Below are 16,999 nucleotides of genomic sequence, written 5' to 3'. Positions count from 1 at the left end.
CGTTCTGAACAGGATGTAATCCGATGCCCTCTCATTCAAGGCGTCCATCACTTGTATGATGCTGTTATGCATGGCAGATTGCAAGATCCTGTGGATTTCTGCAGTCATCCCCTAGAATGATCCAGATGCAAAGAAATTCATTGCCACGGTCACCTTGATCACTACAGGCAATGGATGTCCACCCACTCCTTCCTCCTTAGGTCCTCCTCCAAAAGGGCAAAGTTGTCTGCGACCACAAAAGCCATTGCTTTCGAAGGCATGACTGCTCCGAGAGGTCCGAGAAGCTGACCCTAAGCCTGTATACCCTGTGATGTGGATAGTGCCTTCTTCTATCACCTGACCCTCGGTCAACCCCTCTGTGGCACCCATCTGCATGTGGGTATATTGCTTGTTGCAGCTGCTGTTCTTCCACCAGTTGCTGGCCTGTGGCTGCTGAGCTGGGTTTCGCTGCTGCTCCTCCTTAGTGGTCCACCGACCTCAAAATAGGTGGCATCCATGTTCCTATGGAGCCTCAAATACAGAAGGGTTTGTAGCTGTGTTGAGCTGTCAGATAATGCTGCAGGAAGCTTCAGCAATTTCTTTCTCCCTAACTCTATCAGTAGCAGCAGTCTGACTGACATACTCCTGTAACTGCAAGCCTCTGCCTACGGCTCACCTCAGCCTTGCTGCTTCCCCTTTTATAGTACTGAGTGCATATCTGTTTCACGCCTCAATGACTTCCCATTGTGCTCTTGCCTCCTCTGAGTTAATGAGTTCGAGACACGAAAAATTCCATTGTCCTGAGACAATGGCTGGTAAATTCCTCATTAACAAGTTCAATTAGTTTCTTCACACCCTACCTCCTGTAAGGACTCCATTCCATTCTCCCAGTTTCTCCGTCTCCGACGCATCTGCTCTGATGATGCTACCTTCCATGACGGTGCTTCTGATATGACCTCCTTTTTCCTCAACCGAGGATTTCCCCCCACTGTGGTTGACAGGGCCCTCAACCATGTCCGGCCCATTCCCCGCACCTCTACCCTCACCCCTTCCCCTCCCTCCCAGAACCGTGACAGGGTTCCCCTGTCCTCACTTTTCACCCCACCAGCCTCCATATCCAAAGGATCATCCTCCGCCATTTCCGCCACCTCCAGCGTGATGCCACTACCAGTCGCATCTTCCCGTCCCTTCCCCTGTCAGCATTCCGAAGGGATCGTTCCCTCCGCAACACCCTGGTCCACTCCTCCATTACCCCCACCACCTCGTCCCCGTCCCATGGCACCTTCCCCTGCAATCGCAGGAAGTGTAATACTGCCCATTTACCTCCTCTTTCCTCACTATCCCAGGTCCCAAACACTCCTTTCAGGTGAAGCAGCGATTTACTTGTACTTCTTTCAATGTAGTATACTGTATTCGCTGCTCACAGTGTGGTCTCCTCTACATTGGGGAGACCAAGCGCAGACTGGGTGGCCGCTTTGCGGAACATCTCCGCTCAGTCCGCAAGCAGGACCCTGAGCATCCGGATGCTTGCCATTTCAACACTCCCCCCTGCTCTCATGCTCACATCTCTGTCCTGGGATTGCTGCAGTGTTCCAGTGAACATCAATGCAAGCTCGAGGAACAGCATCTCATCTACCGATTAGGCACACTACAGCCTGCCGGACTGAACATTGAGTTCAATAATTTCAGAGCATGACAGCCCCCCATTTTACTTTCATTTTTAGTTATTTTTTTCTTTCTCTTTTTTTTTATATTCTTTTTTACATTTTTTACAATCTTTTTTTTTTGCATTTTTTTCATTTCATCTTAGTCTGTTCAGTTTGCTTACCCACTGTTTTTTTTCAGGTTTGCACTTGCTGCTGTTCAATATTCAGTGTATTAACAGCTAATCTGTACTAATGCTTTGTCTTTCAACACATCATTAACATATTGTTTGCCTTTGCTCCGTGACCTTTTGGTTAGCTATGTGGCCTGGTCCAATCTAGACCTCCTTTGTTATCTCTTGCCCCACCCCCACCTCACTTGCTTATAACCTGTGACTTTTCTAATATTTGTCAGTTCCGATGAAGGGTCACTGACCCGAAACGTTAATTAGAACATTACAGCGCAGTACAGGCCCTTCGGCCCTCGATGTTGCGCCGACCTGTGAAACCATCTGACCTACACTATTCCATTTTCATCCATATGTCTATCCAATGACCACTTAAATGCCCTTAAAGTTGGCGAGTCTACTACTGTTGCAGGCAGGGCGTTCCACGCCCCTACTACTCTCTGAGTAAAGAAACTACCTCTAACATCTGTCCTATATCTATCACCCCTCAACTTAAAGCTATGTCCCCTCGTGTTTGCCATCACCATCCGAGGAAAAAGACTCTCACTATCCACCCTATCTAACCCTCTGATTATCTTATATGTCTCTATTAAGTCACCTCTCCTCCTCCTTCTCTCCAACAAAAACAACCTCAAGTCCCTCAGCCTTTCCTCGTAAGACCTTCCCTCCATACCAGGCAACATCCTAGTAAATCTCCTCTGCACCTTTTCCAAAGCTTCCACATCCTTCCTATAATGCGGTGACCAGAACTGCACGCAACACTGCAGGTGTGGTCTCACCAGAGTTTTGTACAGCTGCAGCATGACCTCGTGGCTCCGAAACTCGAACCCCCTACTAATAAAAGCTAACACACCATATGCCTTCTTAACAGCCCTATTAACCTGGGTAGCAACTTTCAGGGATTTATGTACCTGGACACCAAGATCTCTCTGTTCATCTGCACTACCAAGAATCTTCCCATTAGCCCAGTACTCTGCATTCCTGTTACTCCTTCCAAAATGAATCACCTCACACTTTTCCGCATTAAACTCCATTTGCCATCTCTCAGCCCAGCTCTGCAGCCTATCTATGTCCCTCTGTAACCTACAACATCCTTCGGTACTATCCACAACTCCACCGACCTTCGTGTCATCCGCAAATTTACTAACCCACCCTTCTACACCCTCTTCCAGGTCATTTATAAAAATGACAAACAGCAGTGGCCCCAAAACAGATCCTTGCGGTACACTACTAGTAACTAAACTCCAGGATGAACATTTGCCATCAACCACCACCCTCTGTCTTCTTTCAGCGAGCCAATTTCTGATCCAAAGCTCTAAATCACCTTCATGCCCATACTTCCGTATTTTCTGCAATAGCCTACCGTGGGGAACCTTATCAAACGCTTTACTGAAATCCATATACACCACATCCACTGCTTTACCCTCATCCACCTGTTTGGTCACCTTCTCGAAAAACTCAATAAGGTTTGTGAGGCACGACCTACCCTTCACAAAACCGTGCTGACTCTGTTAACTCTGCTTCTCTTTCCACAGATGCTGCCAGACCTGCTGAGTGGTTCCAGCATTTCTTGTTTTTATTTCAATTAGTTTCCCACCGCTGCCAGGCGGGTTGCCGACAGCGTACACAAGTCGCCCCTGGGAAAAGTGGGAGGAGTTGGGAACATGTTGGGAAACTGGCTCAACATTTTTTTCTAATATTCTCAGCTCCTCCTACCTCCAAACCTGCCTGCAATGGCCTGGGAAAACTCGCCCCCACCCCACCCCCTCACTGAAAGCATATCATCAAAGTTACAAATTACATCCTATGTGATGGTGAGCAGTGGTCATTTTCATTGCTACATTTAAGACTATTCTTCTCATTAAAATGGGCTGCAGATCATCAGGCAGCAGCTGGCATAATTCCCTAAAAGTAGAGGAATTAGAGCCTTCGAAGGCACTCGAGCAGAGAAAGCTAAATAAGACCTTCTAGGTCTTTATACCCTAAACATGGGTAATGATGTGTTGGTGATAAGTGTGTTATGTGATGTCTTGCTCTAAGCACCTTCAATCTAGCCTCATCAATTAAACCCTTCCTCCCCATCTTCTTAATAACACAGGAAGAAAACGATTTCTATTGGGTAATCCATTTTCACAATCCAAAATTAAAAGTATTCAATACTGACTTTAAAAGGCAGGAGAACTATTGTGTGAAACTCCAGAGTTCATAGCTAAATAAATCACTGTCCTGGGAAATTTTTAGATAGCTGCACCAAAGATGGTCTCCATTATGTGGTGTCTGTCTCAGGGATACCATTGTGATTCTCACACCACCATTTATACTGTGTCTGTTTTTCCTAATGTCGGATTAGAGGTGCTAATTCGGATGTATTGTACAGACAGCCTGGCCACCATTTACAAGGAGGCTAAGAGTTGCCAGTTATCAGGAGAGGCAATTTATAGCAAGTGAGATTTTGGCGGCCATATTTTGAGGGATTGATGTTGTGGTGGTAGCCACTGTACCCCACTTTACTCTTTACACCAACTCTAAAACCCCCAAGAATGGCCACAATTTCAAAGGGAAATCCAGCTTCATATTGATTTCATGGTTCTTAATGCAGAGTTAGCAAAATTAACCTATATTTTCAGAATGTCAGTAAACTGTTTACTAGAGTCAGATTTATTAATCTTTTTTCAGAGCTTATATTTAAGAGCAATGTTCATGTGATTTACTACTTCAGTTTTATTTTATTTTTAAGTATAATACTGTTCTGGGAAATATTTACACTACTTTGAATTATGTTTAAATTATTCAGTTATTTCTGGAATTTAAAGCAAGTTATTTGAACTAAATAAATATCTATTCTAGATTAGCATAATTACAAATAGAGATAAGGATTAAAATTATAATTTGTTTCTTTGCATATATTTAGGAATATGTTTAACAATTAGATTTGAATGCCATTTAAATGATCAATCTGACTGGTACTTATCTGTTTTCAATTAATTTGATCTCCAGTTTGCTTTCTTATTTAAACTATGATGATTCCCATCTTCCTCTAACAATGTTTCAAAATGCAGGTTGTTCCCTTGTCCAGCTACAGGGAAAAAGCATGGAATTCAAGGACAGTTTTGGGCTGGTCATGTTTTTTTAGAAATTTATTAAAAACATGGCAGCCTTGTGCTCTACATACATTTTTATAATTGAATGGGAGAGACTGGTTTTCATTTGCTTTATACTGTGAATATCATTCATTTACCCAATTGCTCAAAATAATTAAGAATACAAAGAAAAATGGCAAATGCTGAGACAGCGAAATGAAAACAGAAAATAGGTCTATCAGCATCTATAAAGGGAAAACCATCCTTGTCAGAATTGGAAACTAGAAGATAACCAACCCTCTTAGAATTAAACAAAATGAGGTGGGGAAACAACATGGCTTTAAAATGCCTGGTAAAAGTTGAAGCTCAGATGTGTAATCCACTCTCACAAAGAGATAGTAAATGAGTTTAGTCGTCTGTGTGCATCTAAAACAGGGATGTCAAACTCAATTTATATGAGGGGATTGAACTGATATCCTGGCACTTGGCGTGGGCCACATTCAGCAAGTTATTTGGACACACTGGGGTATAGGTTGGTATGCCTTTTTCCCCTTTTTGGGGGCATAAAACAGGTGCAACGTATACCAATGTATGGGTGCTAGATCCTATCCCTAATCTGTTGCAGCAGCATGACCACATTGATCTTCACTTCTTCCTCTCGGCTGACGATTCGGTGAAGGCCTGAAAGTGTTCTGAACACCAGGTCCACAAAATTACACTTAAAAAAACACCATTAAAAAGCTTTAGAAATGCCAAAAAAAAATTAATATATAAGTTTAATTACTTCATATCTTTTTAAAAAAAGATACTTTTTAAAAAACTTCCCAAAGATTCCAATAATTTATTATAGCTATCATAACATAAGACTTCCCTTTATTCTGCCCTGGGCCTTTAATGAAGCCCATTTCAAGCAGATCCACATTGCCTCTTTATCTGTGATGTGCCTTTTAGCCAGCGGACACTGAGAAGTAACTGAGGGCACTGTGGCACCGTATGAAACCTCACCCATCTGCCCTCATTCACAATCAGTGAAGCGAAGCTGTTCACCCACAGAAGAACCAGAGAAAAACATGTTTCTTAAGGGAAACTAGTATTGGGTCCTTCTGTCCTTGCCTGACTTGGGTATGCTTAAAAGCAAGAGGTGGAAGTGAGAAAATTCAGGCCAGAATTTTAGTTTTCACTCTGGGCTCTAATGGTCCCAGTAAATTATTGAGGGCTTCTGAAGGATGTTCCTGAATGTGGTTTTCTATGAGTTGCTTAAGCTTGTGCATATGACGAAATACAAAAAAAGAGTATAGTTCCTAGTTTAGCCCAAGAAATAGTCAGACTGACACAGTAGCAGAGAGCTGCTAACAGTCTTGAGGTTCAACTTCAGCTATATAATAACGTGTGTTTCTTTAAACCCTGAGATATTGATCTCGTTCTTCTTTGTGGAACTCCTGAGCTGAGTATGCACAGTGCAATATGTTACCTCTTTGCTTGCAATAATACCATCCAACTGGTCTGCAATTTATCTTCCAACCTCAATTTCAGTCAATTTCTTGTGCTTTTTTCCTAATCAAGAAATCTGCTGCTCTGCATATTAACATTTGGACTTTGTTCAAACCTTGCTAGTTGACTGTACCTATTTTCTTTTATGTATTGTTTTCTGCATCTCAAAGTTATTTGTTTAAATTTCTTCCCAAATTACCCCATCCTGAAATATTTGGTGTTCCTGGTTCACCCTTAATTATTTTTTGGAAATCTTTCTGTTGTTTCTCATCACTGTCTGTTAAATCATATCTTCATGTTAAATAGCTTCTTCTGGGAGTGGCAAAACTGAATCCATCCAGTTCTGTTCTTGCTGGAAACTACATGACTTAATCCCATTCCATTCACCAACTTTGAGAAATCTCACCAACCTGCTCAGTCCTGAGCTGAGCTTCAAATACGCATCCAGTCAATTATCAAGATTGCCTAATCGACCTCTGAAATATCACCCATCTCCAGCCCTACTTCATTCCCACTGCCACTGAAACACTGATCCTTACCTTTATCACCGACAAACTTGACTTTTCCAATACTCACATCAATGGCCACACAAGCTCCATCCTACATACACTCAAACTCATTACAGAATTCTGCTCTTGCATGCTATTCTTAAAATAATCCCCATTTACCTATCAATCTGATTTTTTCTTGATTTTTTGCCATTTGTTCCCATTTCCCTTAAAGCATCAACTTCAAAATCCTTACCCTTATCTTTACATCTTTCCACGGTCTGGTTCCTCCCAAATTTTGCCATCTAATCCAGCGCTCTGACCCTGTCCTCTTCTGGCACTGACCTACTGTGCATTATCCCCTTAGGCCACTCTACCATCAGTGGCAGAGCTTCAGTCTTTTTGCTCCTACACTATGGGAACTTGCTCCCTAAATCCTTCATATCTCTCCCTACCCTCAAAAGCCACTTCAAATTCTGCTAATTTGGCCAGCTCCATGACACCTTTCTATTCTAGCTCAGGTCTGATTCCCCAATTGTGAAACACCTTGGGACGTTTTGGTACATTAAAGGTGCTGTACAAATAAAAGTTGCTGTTGTTAGCACGACACTATATTTTCCTTCATCCACTTTTTTTTTGTAAAAATTTCAACATTGTGATAAAGCTGCAAGGAAAGCTTTATATTACAGTCATAGAGTCATATAGAGATACAGCACTGAAACAGGCCCTTTGGCCCACCGAGTCTGTGCCGACCATCAACCACCCATTTATGCTAATCCTACATTAATCCCATATTCCCTACCACATCCCCACCTTCCCTCAATTCTTCTACCACCTACCTACACTAGGGGCAATTTACAATCGCCAATTTACCTATCAACCTGCAAGTCTTTGGCTGTGGGAGGAAACCGGAGCACCCGGCGGAAACCCACACGGTCACATGGAGAGCTTGCAAACTCCGCATAGGCTCATATTCTGTTCTTAAAATTAGCAAATAGAAGAAAATATACCATGTGACAAAATTAGAAAATGTTGTAAATTTTTGGAAAATGTTCCATTTCTCAGTCCTGACTTCCCTTATCTTGATAAATGCAAGAACTAAAAAAAATAATGTTGTCATCTCCACACTCACTCAGACTAAGCAAATGGCTTGCTGTCATAGTAACAGCATTACGTGCCTCTCATTATGGCCTCTGATGCAGGCTATGAGTGAGCCCAGACATCATGCACACTCCTATGATGCGTCACACTTCATTGGTCATGCTTACCAACATTCATCCCTAAGTATTCAAATAGTATACATAACTTTTGCATCATTTGTGACTCTGGATGGTGAATACTCCTAGACTGGCCTCATGACAGAGCCCAATTCATACACCCTTTCCAGCAGGGGTCATTGGATAGCAATCAGATACAGGACTCCTTTACTGATTTGTCTTCTTCCTTTTCCAAAAGTGTCAAGGCTTTCTATACTAACTCTTCCTCAGCTGAGATCAGCTAGTATCAGGGTGCAGATTAAACCTAGGACCTTAAAAGGCTGTATGGCTGGGTTCCACACCAGGCAATGCATTTACTAAGAAAGCCATCACAGGAGATCCATTGGACACCAGTGCCCCTGTGGATCGTTTTTCCCCTTCACTTTCTTCTGACCCCACCCCTTCTTCCAATCTCACTCCTTGCTGTGTTTTCACTATCCTGTTTGACCTTCCCCTCTCTGACCCCGAACGCTCAGCTCTCAGCAAGGGCCTTAGCTTCATCCTTTTACACCTCCAACTCAATGAATTTCAAGGTTGGCATGATACTGAGCTCTTCTTTCATCGCCTTTGCTTCTGTGCCCATTTCTTAGGCCAGGAGGCTCAACCCCTCAAGCAGATTCTTTTGCCATTTTTTCAAGATTCTTATTCCACCTGGACCTCTCCCTCTGGCCTTTTAATTTCTCTAGACAGAAGCCTTCCTGCCCCAGACTAAATTTCGGCGGAGGTGGGATGATGGCAGTAACCACCCCCGCCACCATCCCACCCGATTTTATGCTCTCCCCACCTCCAACCCCACCCTTTGCAACAGCAAAATATCTTTAAAAATATCTTGTCTGCAATTTGGGTGCCTGGTCCTTTCAGGAATGGTCATGCAGCTTCACGCTTGCTGTTTGAAGAATGATCTACAAATATGCTGCCTGGGCCTGCATGATCCATATTTGCTATTCTGGCATCACATCAGCTAGTTGGGCTACATAATGTCAGGCTAGTGTCGATTCACAGCATTCCATGCATGTTGAGGACATACCCATGTGGGCCCTACTCCTCATGGACCGCCATGGGGGCCGTGCAGAGAGTGGCCAGCGATGCACCCCATCCAGAAAAAAGGCACTGCACCACTGTAGTGCTGTCTCCAGCTGGGCTACGGGATGAATAGCTCACCCCTCACCTTTCCACTAAGTACTTTACAGCGTCCCAAACTCAACATTAAGTTTAACAATTTCAGATCATAACCTCTGCCCCTCTTTTTTTTGGGTGGTGGCTGTTAATTCCTCATCCATTTTCTCATTTACACCTCCTCTAGAACCGTCCTTTGTTTCTTTGCTTGTCCCATTACCATCTCCTTTTGCCTTGCAACATCATCCCTTTTGTCATTTAATCTCTCTTGTCCTCCACCCTATCAAAAACCTTCACTTCTGTTCTTCTCTCCTCTCCCCTTCCCCTGGCTCTGTACTTGCTTCAAACCTGTTACATCTCTACCTTTTTCCAGTTCTGACAAAAGGTCCTCGATCTGAAATGTTAACTCTTTCTTTCCCCACAGATGCTGCCAGACCTGTTGAGTATTTCCAGCATTTTCTGTTTTTATTTCAGATTTTCAGCATCCACAATATTTTGCTTTTGTATTTGTCTATGCTTATGTTTGATATTTTCCTACGCAAGGAAGGAAATATTTAAAGATTTTTGAGTACAAACTTTTCAGTATTTCTTCCTGGAGTATCCAATTTGATTATGAGTATTACATTTTTAAAAGTAGATGGTCTTTTGTTGCATAACTTTAATTGGATATAACATCTATACAATCTTTGTTAACAATCAGAACAACAATTTCTCAATATTTGAATTAGTAAGATACCTGAAAGTGATAGAAATGTGTTGTCAGAAGAGTCTAAGGAAGCACTTCACCATACTCTTAATAGTTACGATGATTTCATACCTGAAGGTAGCTACTGATGCTAAAGATTTTGTACTGGCCACGTTAGTTGTTTTATAGTAGTCCATGAACGTTCGAGCCAGGTTGTTTCCAAGTTTCATATCTGTAGATTTGTAGTTAAGGAACTAAGACAAATATCTATGTAGAGAAACAAATGCAATGATATGGAACCTACAACCTATCCAAAACACAAATTTTTTTACAAAACAATCATGACAACAGACATGAGTTTGGGTAGAATTTTAACGAATTTTTAGTGTTGGCAACTAATTGATCAGTACTGGCATTGCTGAGTTTTAAAATCTGAAATTAAATATAGTTTGAGTTTGACAAAAATGTTACTGAAAAGGAAAAGAATCCAAGTTTCAGAAATGTTCTTCTTAAAAATCATGATCATGATGGATTCCTAAACATTTGTCTATGAGTTTCAAAGATAGCGTAAACAACATAAAAATGTTCATTTGTAGAATATTTGTTTTACTCAATATGACGTTTTGACAGTTCTTGTGGTCACAAAATAAATATGTAAGAGTAAAAGAAAGGCTATATAAGTATATAAAACTTTGGCTCACTTCAAGTTTGACCATGCTTTTAAGGTCATTGAATAATAAGATGGATGTATGATACAATGACATTACAATTTAATGTGCCAACTTACAATAGAAACCCTAGAATCAGAATAAGAATTCGTATTTTAGTATTTTAAAATTCAGTATTATTAATTTCCAAATCTGCCTTTTTGACAAATGCAGAGGTAGATGAGGTGGAAGAACATTGATGGTGAAAATTGGACATGTTTTTTTAAAGTTTTGAGGAAACAAAATTATTTTTTCAAACACACATGTAACAATCCTAAATCAAAAAGTTATTGAAAGTTTGTGCAGAGGAAGGTACTTGAGGAACTGTTGAATATCTCCTGAAGCAATCTTATTGTAAAGAGGCCAAGACGATTCTCATGCCTGTTTTTGAAAGAGATACAGGAATACATTTCAACTGACAAAAGATTCTATCATAGCCATGCACCCACAGAGCCAAAATATGTTCCTTTTAGACAGCTATTTGGGAAATCACAAAATACTGCATGCTACCAAACAGCTGCTAAAGGTGGAAAGAAAAAAGGTGGTGAAAATAAATTGTGTATTTGTATGAAGCTGGAAATAAAATATTAATCTGGGACAAATGAATACATATGCATGAGACCTGGTTCTTGGGAATGAGGTGGGCTAAGTCGATCAAGTATCAGTAGGAGAGCATTTAGGGTATAGTGATCATTGTATCATAAGGTTTAGGCTGATTATGGAAAAGGACAAAGAGCAATCCAGGGTAAGAATAATTAACTGGGGGAAGGCCAACTTCAATGGGCCAAGAATGGAGCCGGGATGAATAAACTTGAGTCAAAAGCTGGCAGGAAAACCAGTAGATGAACAATGGGCTACCTTCAAAGAGGAGATAGTTCGGGCACAGTCAAGTTATGTTCCCTCGAAGGGGAAAAGTAGGGCAAACAAATCCAGAGCTCCCCGGATAACAAAAGAGGTAGAGATTAAGATAAAGAAGAAAAAATGTGCTTATGACAGATGCTAGGTAGAAAATACTATTGAGAACGAGGCTGAATATAGAAGGTCCAGAGGGGAAGTGAAAAAGCAAATAAGAGAAGCAAAGGGAGAGCATGAAAAGAGACTGGCAGCTAGCATTAAAGGAAATTCCAAAGTTTTCTATAGGTATATAAATAATAAAAGGGTGGTAAAAGGAGTGGGGCAAATTAGGGACCAGAAAGAGGATTTATACATGGCTGCAGAGGCCATAGCTGAGGTATTACATGAATACTTTATATCTGTCTTCACCAAGGAAGAAGATGCAACCCAGGAAATGGTGAAAAAGTCAGACACTACAGGGGTTTAAAATTGATAAAGAGGAAGCATTGGATAGGCTGTCTATACTTAAAGTGGATAAAACACCAGGACCAGATGACACAAAGATTGGCCGTGTGGTAGATAGCGAGGAGGATAGCTGTAGGCTGCAGGAAGATATTGATGGTCTGGTCAGATGGACGGAAAAGTGGCAAATGGAATTCAACCTGGAGAAGTGTGAGGTGATGCATTTGGGGAGGTTAAACAGGGCAAAGGAATACACGATTAATGGGAAAATACTGAGAAGTGGAGAGGAAGTGAGGGACCTTGGAGTGAATGTCCACAGATCTCTGAAGGTAGCAGGACAGGTGGATCAGGTGGTTAAGATGGCATATGGAATTCTTTCCTTTTTTAGATGAGGTATAGAATATCACAAACCACTGACCACCTCCAGGCGCTTACCCATTGTCTCTCGAGATAAGGAGGCCAAAGAAGATAGAATATCAGAGCAGGGAGGTTATGCTGGAACTATATAATTCATTGGTTAGGCCACAACTTGAGTACTGTCTGCAGTTCTGGTCACCTCATTACTGAAAGTATGTAATTGCACTGGAGAGGATACAGAGGAGATTTACCAGGATGTTGCCAGCGATGAGGAAAGATTGGATAGGCTGGGGTTGTTCTCCTTGGAACAGAGAAGACTGAGGGGATATCTGATTGAAATGTACAACATTTTGAGGGGCCTGGATAGAGTGGAGGTGAAGGGTCGATTCACCTTAGCAGAGGGGTCAGTGACAAGGGGGGCATTGATTTAAAGTGATTGGTAGAAAAATTAGAGGGGAGATGAGGAAAAACTTTTTCACCCAGAATGTGGTGGAGGTCTGGAACTGACTGCCTGAAAGGGTAATTGAGGCAGAAACCTCAACTCATTCAAAAGGAGTCTAGCTATGCACCTCAAGTGCCGTAATCTGCAGGGTCACAGACCAAATGCTGGAAGGTGGGATTAGAATGGGTGGATCGTTTTTCAGCTGGCACAGATACAATGGGCCAAGTAGCCTCTATCTGTGCCTTAAGCTTTCTATGATTCGATAAGTCTATGAGATGCATCCAAGGATACTGAGGGAAGTGAGGGTGGAAATCGCAGAGGCACTGGCCACAATGTTTCAGTCTTCCTTAGATTCAGGGTGGTGCCAGAGGACTGGAGAATTGCAAACGTTACACCCTTGTTCAAAAAAGGGTGCAAAGATAAGCCCAGTAACTACAGGACAGTCAGTTTAACTTCGGTGGTGGGAAAACTGCTAGAAAAATTATTCGAGACAAAATCAAGTCACATGAACAAATGCGAGTTAATTAAGGAAAGCCAGCATGGATTTGTTAAGGGAAAATCATGTTTAACTAAATTGCTGGAGTTTTTTGAGGATGTAACAGAGAGGGTTGATGAGGGCAATGCTGTTGATGTGGTGTACATGGACTGTATCCTGGGCTTTATTAGTAGCTGCACAACTGACTTGTGAGCAAAGTTATAGCTCATGGAATAAAAGGGATGGTAGCAACATGGATACGAAATTGGCTAAGTGACAGGAAACAAAGAGTAGTGGTTAATGGATGTTTTTCGGGCTGGAGGAAGATTTGTAGTGGAGATCCCCAGGGATCAGTTTTGGGATCCTTGCTTTTCCTGATCTATATTAATGACCTAAACTTTGGTGTACAGGGCACAATTTCAAATTTGCAGATGATACGAAACTTGGAAGCAATATGTACGATGAGGATGATAGTGTAGAACCTCAAAAGGACATAGACAAGTTGGTGGAATGGGCAGACAGGTGGCAGATGAAGTTCAATGCAGGGAAATGTGAAGTGATTCATTTTGGTAGGAAGAACATGGAGAGACAATATAAAATAAAGGGTACAATTCTAAAGGGGGTGCAGGAGCAGAGGGACCTAGGTGAATATGTGTATAAGTCATTGAAGGTAGCAGGACAAGTTGAGAGAGTGGTTAGTAAAGCATACAGTATCCTGGGCTTTATTAATAGGGACATTGCGTACAAGAGCAAGGAAGTTATGTTGAACTTGTATAAGACACTAGTTCGGCCTCAGCTGGAGTATTACATCCAGTTCTGGGCGCCGCACTTTAGGAAAGACGTGAGGGCATTGGAGAGAGTACAGAAAAGATTCACGAGAATGGTTCCAGGGATGAGGACTTTCAGTTATGAAGATAGATTGGAGAAGTTAGGACTGTTTTCCTTGGAGAAGAGAAGGCTGAGAGGTGATTTGATAGAGGTATTCAAAATCATGAGGGGTCTGGACAGAGTAGATAGAGAGAAACTGTTCCCACTCGTGAAAGGATCGAGAACGAGAGGGCACAGATTTAAAGTATTTAGTAAGAGAAGCAAAAGTGACATTAGGAAAATCTTTTTCATGCAGCGAGTGTTTAAGGTCTGGAATGCACTGCCTGAGAGCGTGGTGGAGGCTGGTTCAATTGAAGCATTCAAAAGGGATTTAGACAGTTATATGAAAAGGAAGAATGCGCAGGGTTATGGGGAGAAGGCAGGGGAATGGAACTGAGGAAATTGCTCTTTCAGAGAGCCAGTGCGGACACGATGAGCCGAATGGCCTCCTTCTGCATTGCAACAATTCTGTGATTCTATGATTCTATGTTTATTTTTGCTCAAGATTGGTTACCATGCGATAATGTGGTAACAAAAGTAACCCTTCAAAAATAATTAATTACAGATTCAGCAAATACTGGAGGGATGAACGTTTGGTTAGCAAGAGTATGTAAAATGATCAGGTTTGCTTTCCAATAACTGTTAGGATAATGGAATGTGCTGAAAGGCTGGATTGCTTCTTCATACTAGTTTTCAAAAGGAACCTGAATTCCGACGCCAAGGAGTTTATTGAGGTTGTTGAAAATTTGAAAACAAATTAAATTATTAAGCAGATGTTATTATTTACAGCTGGACCCTCAACAAAACTCAACATCAGGGCCTTGAAATTGGGCTCAGTAGTTCAGGGACCAAAATGGCGTTTGATGTGTGCACATACACTTCTGCTGCTAATCATACTGGGCACTGTCATGAGTTTCTTTGTGTTATCTTAAGCAACACAATGAGGTATGTGGATTCCAGTTCCTCGAAGATTTCTAGAAGGTTTATTAACAGCTAAACTAATATATACGATACAGAGCTATATGCAGGACCTTTGTCCAGGGTATTGCTTGTGCAGAGTGACTATGGCTTCTAGTCACGTGACTACATCCTGGTACTTAGCTCATTAGCATACTGAGTTCTTAAAGAAACATCGCTCTTAAAGCGATCAGACAACATCCCCTTTCTTTCCAAAGATAAGTCTCGCATGCTACAAATAAAAGCCCATAAAATTGGACAATATCAAAATTAATTATACAGGGATAGAGATTATAAAATTTACAAGTATAAATATAGGGATTGTGAAATTTACAAGTGCAGAAGCTTAAGAGTCTATATATTGTTTCGGTGGTTTGACAACTTTTCCATATCTTGTTATGGTATAACCTTCTGGGGACATGGATTTCACCCTTGGCTGTTTGCAGATGTGTTGTCAATGTGTTGGTTGTTATCCTGTTGTTCCATTCCACCCTGATTGTCAGAGTGTGTTCTTTCGAGTCCACTGTGCGCAATTGGAGTATTGCATACTTCTCTTAATTGGCTTCGGTTCCTCTCAACACTTCTCTTTTAGATGTTGTAACCTTGTAAGACCTAGGCTCACTGCATATTTTGGGTACTTCTCCGCATGGGCGGGCTGCCTTTTTTGAGTTCACCCCTGAAATCGGTAGCAGGCTCATAGAATCCAGCCCAATGTGTCTGCGACAACTGCGCTTGAAGTGTCTTTTACCTGTCTGACAATTGAAAATTTGGAGAAATAATCAGTGACTAAGATAAAGTCGTCTCCATTCACGGTGAATTGATTAGTGCCGATTTTGGACCAAGGGACTGACGGAATCTCGTGAGGGTGTAGAGGTTCTTTATGATGTTGTGGCTGGTGGCTCGGGCATGCCTCACACATCCTCACTAACCTTTCGATGTCACTGTTGATCCCTGGCCAATAAACAGTGTCTCGTGTCGGTCATCTTGTTCGCTTTATATGCATATTACCTTGGTGAAGTTGTGACAAGATGTCCTGTCGGACAGCTTTGGGCACAATCACTTGTTTTTCTTGGAAGGTGACACCTCTCGAGATACCGAGTTCATCTCTGTAAAGTTCATCTCTGAGTGTTTCTGGCACCTCTTTTATCATATCAGGCCATCCTTCTATGATGACTTTCCACAGTGCCTTCAGTTGTGGGTCATTGGCCGTTTCTGATTGCAGTTGGTCATATTTGTGCTGACCAAAATGCAATAAATCAATTTTGAGCACATCTTCCATCTCGATGTCCATGCTGTCTACTTGTAGATCCAGTGGAACTTCTTCATTCTTATTCAGATTTGGCAATCTGTCCAGTGTATCTGAGGTGACCATTTTGATACCCAGTTTGTAGCAAACGTTGAAGTCGTACCCTTGTACTTTAACCAAAAGTCATTTTAGTTGAGGTGGGGTGCTTGTCAATAGTTTGGGCCAGATCATCTCCAGTGGTTTCTGGTCAATTTCCACAGTGAGCTGCTTACCGAACAGATAGGTGTGGAACCTTGTGAGTGTTTCAGGCCCTGGGTAAAGTGGATTGTGCTGAGGATAAACTTTTGGATCTGAATGCAATTGGTTTGCCATCCTGCAGGATGCACGCTCCTAGCCCTTTCTGTGAGGCGTCGACTTCCAGGATTGTCTTCTTCCTTGGATTGTAGTACTGCAGGGTATAGGTTTCTGCTGGCAATGCTTGTTTGAGAGATTCAAACATATGCTGATGGTCCTCCTGCCATACATACGGTTTGTCTTTCTTTAAGAGCTCTCAGTGATGATGCTTTGTCAGAAACATTTGGAATGTATGGTGCCAAGAAGTTGAAAAATCCAAGCCATCTCTGCAGATCTTCTTTTTCTTGTGGAGTAGGCATATGCTTTACATCTTCGACTTTGCCTGGGTCAGGACGGATTCCGCAACCTGAATAGATAGAGCCAAAGAAATTG

General features: G+C 41.9%; 1 protein-coding gene across 2 annotated transcripts in view; it reads right to left on the bottom strand.

Moving 5' to 3' along the window:
- agbl4 (AGBL carboxypeptidase 4) overlaps positions 1–16,999 on the bottom strand; it is a 1,307,642-nt gene that overhangs the window by 36,878 nt on the left and 1,253,765 nt on the right. For both annotated transcript variants that reach the window (XM_068036420.1, XM_068036421.1), the window contains exon 12: positions 10,059–10,158. In XM_068036420.1, the coding sequence (XP_067892521.1) occupies positions 10,059–10,158 (100 nt within the window). The remainder of the gene's footprint in view (positions 1–10,058; positions 10,159–16,999) is intronic.

Source organism: Heterodontus francisci, chromosome 8 (assembly GCF_036365525.1).
Source record: "Heterodontus francisci isolate sHetFra1 chromosome 8, sHetFra1.hap1, whole genome shotgun sequence".
In the NCBI taxonomy this organism is placed as follows: domain Eukaryota; kingdom Metazoa; phylum Chordata; class Chondrichthyes; order Heterodontiformes; family Heterodontidae; genus Heterodontus; species Heterodontus francisci.
The sequence above is the reverse complement of the archived record's forward strand: the minus strand, read 5'-3'. Positions and strand labels throughout refer to the sequence as shown.